We start from the raw sequence: 10,179 nt of genomic DNA on the forward strand, positions 1-10,179 counted from the left end.
AATTGAGTGAGGGTGTTCAGCAGTAAATCGACTTCTGTGTGATGTTTTGTTCAGCTTCATCAAAGAAAATAGTTGTTCACACACGTATGTGCTGCCAAACTTTCGACAACGTTTGAGCAGCCTGGATGCGCAGCGGGACCACTGTGTCGGGGAGGAAACCGTCAAACTGCGCAGCACGCACTGCCGTATCTTTGCCGAAACACTGCAATTGAGTTTCTGCTCATGCTCACGTTTAAAAAGAGTTGCTTTTTTTCGGGGTAAACTTCGTCACACACTTTAAGTATACCGTTTTTAATGAAATCCCCCTTCCCCCTCCATGTCCATGTTCTTGTTTGCGTGGTTCGTTTCATGATGTCGTCTCAGATTACACTATTTCAATCGCGCCACACTTTCTCAGCACAGAAGACACACAGGTTTTCCAGCTACGTCCATGAACATGTACTTCGACTCTCACCTTGTTTGAAACCCGCGGTTCTCAGTGTCCACCTTCCGTTTTGCCATTTTTGATGGGTATCTGAAAGCTAATGTCACTGTTATGGGAACGACTGCTAGACTAATAAATATTTAAATAAAGCGGCCGACTGCTTGGCGCGTCACCGTTGCATTGTGGGAAATGTAGTATTGGTGCGTGTAAAAGATCTGCGGGCTCTCGGCTTGCTGCGGTCCGCGGGCCGGTTCTAATAATAAATCAATATCATCCCAGGGGCCACTGAAAACATTCTCGCGGGCCGGATTTGGCCCACGGGCCGGCACTTTGACATATGTGGTGTAAACCAAAGTTGTGGGATTAAGTCGCAGTCCTGGAAATTGATTTTTTTTTCCTATGATGTTTTACCTTACTGGTGAATGTACAGTAATTGGTAGCTTAATGATATAGCAATCCTGTCATTCCTGACTGAAAATAGTGGGTTTTCTTATGTCTCATTATCATGAATACTACCTTTACATGGAAAATGCATTGCACAACATTTGAGGAGGAAAAATACATTGTTTTATGCATGACGACCCTTTGCACTGAAAAATGTAGTCAAAGCTTCAAAGCTTTTGTTTTTGAACAATGGCGCTTTCATATTTACATTTGAGCATACTTCATACACATCGGTTCAATGAAAAAAAACCCAACATACTGTATACACATACAGTATTTTGTCCATACTAAAAATGTCATTTTTGTCTCAAGTCTGGTTAAGAAGTGCATGGTCTTAGATGCCCCCTTCCTTCATTAATCTTGACCATCCCTCTTTTAGACGATTCAATGCTTCCAACTTTCTGGGAACAGTTTTAAAATGACCTTTTTTTCCAGCATGAATCTTACACTAGATAGCTAGACATAGGATAAATGGAATGAGTGTCCAAATGCAAGATCTAGAGCGCCAGAAGATGGTGTCTCGATCGTGCGTTCAAGCCTTCGAGTGATTTTTTTTTTTTTTTTTTGGCTAAACAACATGAACTTAACTGAACACACCAGTTTGTGTGCGAGCAAGTGCCTACATTTCATTCGAGCCCAAGCCTGTTAAGGCCATCACTATGACATATCACCTGCTGTCTTGGACACGGCCCCTCAGGCTGCGTTTCATCAGCTTGGTCAGCACATTAAAGGCTCTCTGTCGCACTTGCCCTCGCACTCTCTCTCTTGCTCTCTCTTCCCCTCTTCTTTTCTCTCTCTCTCTCTCTCTCTCTCTTTCTCTCTCTCTCTCGCTCTCTCGCTCTCTTGCTCTTTGCTCTCTGTTTTAACTCTTTCTCACTCTCTCGCTCCCTCTCCTTCCCCCCTTTCTCTCTCCCTCTGTTTTTCTCTCCTCACACTCTCACTCCCTCTCCTTGTCTCGTTCGCTCTCTTTCTCTCTTTCTATATTTTCTGTTTTTCTCTCTCGCTCTCTTGCTCATTCTCCTTTGCCTACTCGCTCACTCTCAGTCTCTCATTCTCCCAGTCACTACCCTGCATCATCCAGAGGTCTATAGAATATTTTAGTTGGGTTGTTTAGCAAAATGAGGAAAAATGTGAAGAAAAACTCGACAAACTACAACCACAATGATAAAAGTATTGTTGAATTTATACCGTTCTGACATCATATTACTCATTGCTCTACAAAAACATTTGATAGAAGTTATGTTGGATCTTATTTGATTGGTGTAACGAACAAAGTCTTGGATGAGAGTGTGTGAGTGAATTGCCACCTTTTGGCGTTTTTAACCATCTTCTCGAAGTTCACTAGCACCATAATGCTTTAAACAGCTGCGAGCGTGTAAATGTTGTTTGATACTTTCCGACGAACAGACCTTTTATTAGAGATGTGAGTGCTATAAGAGTGATTTAAAGTTTGCATTTCATCACTACACTATGTCAGTGTGGGTGTTTGTGTCATCTTGGTACCTGCTGTATTTCCTCCAAATGTGTCGCTGTCAAATAAATTACATCATCCGGCTGCTCCGCGTTGTGGAGATGCGCTCTTTATGCTACTGAGATGTTTAAATCGCAGCGTAAATTCTCAGCCTGCTCTGACATCTGCAATGAATCAAGACAACTTTGTTGGCCATCCCAAAAAGAAACCAAACAAAAAATAAAAATAACAGATGTCCTCTGCCATCACATGGGCCGCATTCAAGCTGGGGTTTGCAAAAATGATGTCATTTCCTTTTTGCTTATTTTGGCAGATTTCACCGATGGTGGGAAAAAAAATGCTGCACAAGAGAGAGCTTATGAGCGCAGAAAGAAAAAGTTTTCAAGCAGCAATCTTCTGTCAAACAAACTTATGCCTGCTTTCTGCTTTTATTAGGAGCACATACAAATGACGTCTTGGAAACATCATCATGTTAGTTTTTCTGCCATTAAATCAGTCTCAGTATGGCTCTTGCTAGCAATACAAACAGCTAATTTTCCCATCACAAATGGTAGACATAACTTCTAATAACTTAAGGCAAAGTCCAACGCATACAATAAGATGATACAATAAATGTGTGTAAAAATACTTTGACAAAAATAACTAAAGCAGGTGTAAGGGAGAGTCTGTTGCTGTCCTCCGCTATATTGGGAATCATTGTTCATGCCCATGTTGTACTTATTTTTTTTTTCTTGTGTGTTTTTACAGTTCACTTATTGACTGTAAAGCACTCTCATGTGGGATAGGAGAAGCAGTCCCTGATGCACCTTTTTTTAGCCATTTTTTGACTGCCGGCACAACAGCAAAACTCAAGCGCACTCGCACAGTAGCTGGTGTTGGCCACAGCCACAGCTCAGGCCCCGCCTCTTAGAGGCACATGCACCGATGCTACAATGCATACATTATTTTCTAAACATTTTATACTTGCAATTATTTTTTTTTGTGTTCAAAAACATTGACAATGTGTTTAAAAAGTGTGTTTCAATAACTTTAAATGTGTTTTGAAAATGACCTAATTTCTCCTGTCCACCATTATGCTTATTGACTTGTTTACCCTAATTTCTGTTAGGTAACGTCTTTCCTTTTTTTCAGCAGATATCTGGAATGAGCAGTCATTCCAAACGGACCCAGATCTGCCGCCTGGATGGAAAAAGATCACAGACATGGCGGGTATCTACTACTGGCACATTCCCACGGGCGCTACCCAATGGGAGAGACCCGCCACCCACCTTACACCCCATGGACAGACAGAGCCCGACGCACCTGATGACCACAAATGCTCGACACCACGTAAACAATCCCTTGGTTCACTCAGCCCCTCCCCCACTCCTGACCAAGAGGTGAGAAAATGGAGAAAGCAAACATGTATGCCAAGTTACCCTTGTTTTAGACAAACCTCTCATTTAATTCTCCTTTGTGGTTGAAATAATGATCAACATCTGGTATGAGGAAACCTGACAAATGAAGTTTAAAGCTTATTGCAAAGTAATCGGCAGAAAATGGATAGGCCTTTGAGGAATATTAAATGCCATGAGGAAAATTATTGTCTCGTAGTTTTGGCTTCTGATCGCTATTAGTCAACTGTGCATGCAGTGAACTGAAAGTAGTTCCTGATATTCATCATTCTTCCACAGTATACAAAAGAATATGTTTGGATGTGTGAAATCATATTTTCATGACTCATAACATTAGGCATACAAGCACAATCTAAGCTCCAATGCAAGAGCTCATTATGCTTCTATATAGATGAGAATGGTGGTTGTAAGTCACTGCACCGCATCTTACCGAGAGCTGGGTCTTATATTTCGGAGTCCTTATTTAATGACGGTAAACCTCCACCTTTTTGCGATTTGACGGATTCACGGATTGAGCAATTTAAAAATGAAATAAATGCACATATTTTCAGGTTGATGTCATTTTTCTATTTTGCCCCAAGATGCCACACTCTGACTCAGAGCAAAATTAGTAATTTGTGTTGTATGTGTGTCTGTGCCAACTCTCTTGGCTGATGATTTTTGTCGGTTACGTAGGAGCTTGTGTATTTAGCTCGGGAGGTTAGCGGAAATAATGGAGTCTCTGCCTCGTGTATGGTTTTGCGCTGCTGAGTGGCCATTAACCCCTTAAACCAGGCTCAAGCTAACAAATGACAAAGGTCCCGTTTAGTACTTGTCAACTGGTGTTATCTGATTGTGCAGCGGTGACTTCCGGTGCCACTTTGCTGAATAAACAATCTATAAGCCATTTTTAAGGGGAATCTCGTGAAATGAGTTTTATATGATATTTAAGTGTTCTGGGTCGATTAGTTTGTGGTATAGTTATGGCTACTTTAAACTATTTATACAGGCAATTACGAATTTTTTTTTTTTTTTTTTTTTACGGGGCTTCAACTACTTGCAGAGAAGGTCATCCCTTATTCCCCACAAATCGTGGGCGATAGATTAGAGCGGCAACATATTTTCAATGATTCTCAGTTCTATGCAGTGCAATTCTACACTCCTCTACACTAAAATCATAAATACATTATAAAATATGACCTTGTCGATCAAAAACTGACCACTATGTTATGATTGTATATGATTGTGCAGTTTTACTTCATAATTTGGTGAGTGAGTGTTTGCATTTAAGACTTCTCGGGAGATATCCGCTGACCTCTCCCCACTTTGCTTTTGCTTGTGCATGTGTTTACCTTTTTTTGTATGTGTGTCTGTAGTTATGTCAGGCCGAGGTCTTCTTCAGGGGTTCCACCCGCTCTGGGAGCACCACCTCAGACAGCTCAGTGGAGCCTCTCCACGAACACATTCTGCCAACATGCGGATTTGTCAACAGCTGCTATTTTGTAAGTCAACCTGCACGCGCCTCTTTTCTTGGCCTTGATGGACACGGTCTGAACATGCGGTGAGAATTAGTCTTCATGACCCGATCTCTAGTTTCCTGTATACCTGACAACAAGAAACAACCTCACAAGGCAGGCGAGCAATGAGAGAGAAGACTGTCAATAATCCAGTGGCGGAGTAGAATACAAGAAGAGTCAGACAATCAATCAGTCAGTCATGCAGAATGATGGATCGTCACGGAGAGGAAAGTAGATTGATAGAGAGCTGGTAGATAAAACATTGACTTAGATGGGATTGACTGAGGTTGGCAGATAGATGGGCCACGATCCATCCAAGCACATCCATCTGGTGGAGGTGTCAATGTTTTCTGCCTCGCATTTCAAGGCACCTGCGCGTGCTACATTTAGCCGCTTCATTTCACGATGTTAGCATAGAAACCGAATTTTGAAAAGCGATTCAAAGGTTTTTACGATCTAGCCATGGCTACGGCTGTTTCAATCAGTATAATTCCACATTTCTGCTCCGTATCTGACGTGCTTGACTAGCGCAGGACAGAGCAGATGACCAGATTGACAGAAAATTTTTACTTGTCGAACCTTCATTTGTTGACATTTGTGTGCATCACAGCCGTATCGCACACACCTCCCACCTCCTGAGTTAATGGTCAGGCAGTGTGGCAGCTGTTGAATCTCTGAAGTTATCATTTTTATTTTATTTTATTTTTTTGTCACTCAGTACTATTTTACCTATTTTCTTCTTTTGAAAGAATGCGTCTCATTTGTATGCCTTTTTTTCTGTATAGCCCCGATCTACATCGCTACAGGGGATGTCAGATCAAGAGTGCACCCCCCTGCATCAAGAAGACAAGGTGTGAAAAGTTTCTCTTATGGCCCTTTTTTTCAAATCTTCTCCAGTCATTGAAATTCTTGCTGATTGTCATGTATTTTCATATTTTACTAATTCTACATGGAACGGTGAATGTTCAATAGGAGCAAGGAACTTTTTGGAGCTTAACAGTTTTTCCTGGAGTTGCTCCTCATTGTAACAAACACCGGTGTGCAGTGAGCAAGTTAGTTAACAGCTTTGTTCTGTCTCTCTCTCCTTGACTCCCCCTCTCAACCTTGACCCCCCCAACTATATATGCACTTGTGTTTTAAACGCCATTTGTAGAAACACATGTGGGGTGATTTTGGCGGAAAGATTGATAGTGAGGTGTGGAAGGCAAGTATCATGCATTTATTGAGCCTTATCGCCACCTCAAACTGTGATTGTGTGGATTAATTATCATTAGATGCTCCGCATTAACTGCCTGGACAGCATGTGCGAGCTGCAGCTCTAACATCAACCGGACGAGCACAGTATTGTTATATGCTTGATGAGCAGAAACATCTCGCAGCTGCAGCACCACACTTGTCTTTCTTGTCTGTTCACTCAACCTTCTTCCTGCTGCATAGAAATGAATGTGTTTGCGCAGACTGTTTGTACATACGACGCAAACTCCCTTTGCTTGATGTCTGAGCATGTCCTGTTACACAAAAGTGCATCATTGCCATCCCTCCATCCAGCCAGAGCACTCTGCTATGCACTTTGGATGCATGTTTGAATTGAATGTTTAATGGTTTGTGACAATTTTTTGTCCTTTTAGCCCTTCTTCCACATGCACGCGGTAGCCTTTTACATGTGATGTACAATATTGACATCAAATTGCATTATGGCCTATTTACAACCGATGCACTGCAAATTAGGGGTTGACCTATCTGATGCTTCGTCTTCAGCAATCCGCAACGTCGCTTAGAGCTTGAAGTTGATTCATCGACAATCACGTTTTGACGACCTGGGTCCATGGATCAAAATCAATTAATGTAAAAATGAGATCGGGAGCACAGTCCCTTGCAAAATATGCTCTTCTATCCTCAAAAATAAGAAAGGCACCTGCTAACACTGTCAGTCGAACAGCCTAAATCCTCACACCAGCCCTCAATGCCCTCCTATTACAGAGACATTAAATACATTATTATTAATATTAAATATTATTATTATTTTACAGCAATTAGCTTCCCGTGGTTCGTTGTAACGAGGGCCTTTTGTAGGAAAAAGCTGGTCATTATAATGAAGTTTACGTTATAATAAAGGTGTTGGTTGTAAGCAAAATTGGCAAATGGAAAATGACTTACATGAAATCAGAACTTTGAAATGTAAACATTATAGCTGTGGAAATGTTCTAAACGGGGTTCGACTATATGATGAGGATGGAGCCAGAGGGACTAAGAGAAAGTTGATAGATGTCGTGACGGAAGAAGACATGAGGGCAGTTGGTGTTCGAGAGGAGGATGAAGGAGGAAGGAGGAAGGCGGAGATGGAAAAGGATGATGCGCTGTGGCAACCTTTAACAAAATGAGACGAGCCGGAAGGAAAAGAAGATGATTAGAAAAACAAAACACAAAAATAGACTGTTCTGTGAGGCAGATGTTTGGAGATGCAGAAACACAGTTGTTCTTTTTGGAAATATTTTGAAACTTGACCCAATGTTTTTCTAAACGTATAAAGAAATATTTGTTCATGGGTTTCCAAAGAAGTGGGGAAAACACAACATAAAAAGCTTGACTTAGGCTTTCTCTATTCATGCACCAGAGAGTTAAGGATAATAACTGACCTCACCACACAATATTCGTGGTTCCATATGTGAAGAGGGCTTTTAGGTCTTATGTGAGTTTTGGTTGTTGTCCTACATTCTGACTAGAATGTTTCTACACACCAGGACTTGCAGGCGGCCACGGTGAACCCTGACCCCAGCTTAAAGGAGTTTGAGGGTGCAACGCTTCGCTATGCATCACTAAAGTTAAGGTAAAATCACATCAATTTTGCCTAACCATCATAGTTTTAAATTCTCTCTCTGCTCTTGTGACTCAATTACACAATGCTTCACCTGCATCTGGTTAGTTTCTCCTATCTAGTGTTTAATCGCTGTTAAATAACTTCCGACGAAGCAGGAAATGTACTCTCCCAGTCAGGAAATGGATGTCTGTTAGTGAAATGACTGCTCTGGTGGATTTGTTCAGCGGAGCTAAATGGTCGCCACAACAACACTCCATTGCTAATCTTATAACAGCATCACTCCATTCCATAGCTTCTTTTGATGTTCTTTCCAGGAACCGTCCAGCAGTGGAAGAAGACGACTCGAGCAGCGGCAACAGTGATCCACAATCAAAGGTAAAGACTTAGTTTACCAAACCGAGCCTTCGAAGATGTGTTTGATAGCACCACCTAGTGGTGATAACAAACATTAGCGGCACTTGCTTCCTGTCTGCATTTATTTGCTCTTTCTGACTGTTCAATCGATTCAAGACATGTAATCCATCTTTTAATGCCGCCACTATCACGTAGCAATTAAAGAAGACACAAAAATGCAATATAATAGCACAGAACTGTTCATCATCTGCAGTGAGTTTAGAATCAATATGTACAAAACCCGTTTTCATAAACATATACAGTATTTGTCAGAGATGCTGATTATAATTCTTAAATGTAATGTGTGCAGATTGTCATAGGAAGTCAGGACAGGCCGACTTGAAGGAGGTTATTACAAGAAGATCATTATCAGGATTAGAAAACGGGTTTATTTGCACACTGGAACTACTGCACTTGTCTGACATGCTTACTGAACAGAAAGATAAACAGTGCCATCTGCTGGATATGATACTGCACTGCTTCCCCTGCTCCAAATGCAGAGTCACCATGCAGTGATGTCCAGCCACCATTATATTTGGAAAAGTGGAATTGTCGACACAGTCCTGGACTCGTTTTAGTGACTTACAAGACAAATTATTTTCTTTTGAATAGTTTTGAGTGTCTACTTTATATAGCCTATGTACCTGCAATGAATGTTAGAGTAAAGAGTGAGACAGACGCTCAATGGGCCCTCTCACCCAAACATCCCTGCATTGAAAATGTGGAGTGCACTTTGTGTTCCATAAATAAAACACAATGCTCTACTTTATAAACCGGGTCAACCATTGCACACTTTGCAGAAGTACATCCGTTGTTTGCATTTTTATCGTGTAGCTCTCCTATCTGCAGAGATGTTTGCACTAGTCTGTTGATTGCTGACATGCCCATTTTAACCGTTAATTACTCCAAGTAATTCAGAGAAAGGATGTAAAACTGCAAGATGATCATCTCTCTTGTTTGGGATTGTGGCCATTTGTTGGAGCGGTTTGGACAAGGTGACAGAGTCCCGTCTGACCGGGCAATAAATATTTGATGGAGACGTGGCTCGCTCTATTTGTCATCTCCTGTCTGGATCAGCCAGGTTGAACGTTTGTCTCCCCCTGATTGTATTGTGGAACTGATATTATTTGCATCAGGGGTGAACGTATACCTATAACAATGAAAGCAAATTTGACAAAAGTTCTGAAGTCCTTTTTTTTTTGTTTGTTGTTGTTTTTTTTTTTTTTTTTTTTTTTATTTTAAATCTGACTCGCTGTCAAATTGCTGCTTTTTGTGAAGTGACCTGCGTTCAATGCGCCGTATCTAAAATGTCTACCTGCGGGTGAAAGCACAAACATTGACCCAAACAACGGTTCTTATCTCAAAAAACGCATAAATCGGGTCACTTGTATCTCAAAGCGCGACTTGAGCGAAAATTGAATCTGTGGAGGGGGGAAAAAAATGACTTCGTGTGGGCTATTAGAGTGGGGCAAAAAACAAAGGCAGGCATAGGGAAGGCAACCCAATTAAAAAGGATGCTGGCATTCTCTTTCGTTGTCATTCGAGTCGGTGCGGACTTGAACGCTGCCTGCTTTTCAGAGCTCGTCTGCTAGAGCGACGAGGAGGGCTTCACAGCTGAGGCTCGGCGTCACGCGGTGCCGATCATTGTCCCCCTCACACTTTCTAACGAGCCATTTCACAACATCCACACAACGGACCTCGCCACGCAGCAGCAGCAGCAGCAGCAGCAGCCCCCGCCC

General features: G+C 41.7%; 1 protein-coding gene across 7 annotated transcripts in view; it reads left to right on the forward strand.

The window, feature by feature from the left end:
- Positions 1 to 10,179, forward strand: part of apbb2b (amyloid beta (A4) precursor protein-binding, family B, member 2b) — a 72,428-nt gene that overhangs the window by 29,296 nt on the left and 32,953 nt on the right. For 4 of the 7 annotated variants that reach the window (XM_019876489.1, XM_019876491.1, XM_019876492.1 and 1 more), the window contains 6 exons: positions 3,471 to 3,718; positions 5,089 to 5,214; positions 6,015 to 6,080; positions 6,383 to 6,433; positions 7,971 to 8,056; positions 8,362 to 8,422. In XM_019876489.1, the coding sequence (XP_019732048.1) occupies positions 3,471 to 3,718; positions 5,089 to 5,214; positions 6,015 to 6,080; positions 6,383 to 6,433; positions 7,971 to 8,056; positions 8,362 to 8,422 (638 nt within the window). The remainder of the gene's footprint in view (positions 1 to 3,470; positions 3,719 to 5,088; positions 5,215 to 6,014; positions 6,081 to 6,382; positions 6,434 to 7,970; positions 8,057 to 8,361; positions 8,423 to 10,179) is intronic. The other 3 variants (XM_019876490.1, XM_019876497.1, XM_019876494.1) reach the window with 1 other exon arrangement.

This window comes from Hippocampus comes, unplaced genomic scaffold (assembly GCF_001891065.2).
Source record: "Hippocampus comes isolate QL1 unplaced genomic scaffold, H_comes_QL1_v1.1 scaffold51, whole genome shotgun sequence".
Taxonomy (NCBI): Eukaryota; Metazoa; Chordata; class Actinopteri; order Syngnathiformes; family Syngnathidae; genus Hippocampus; species Hippocampus comes.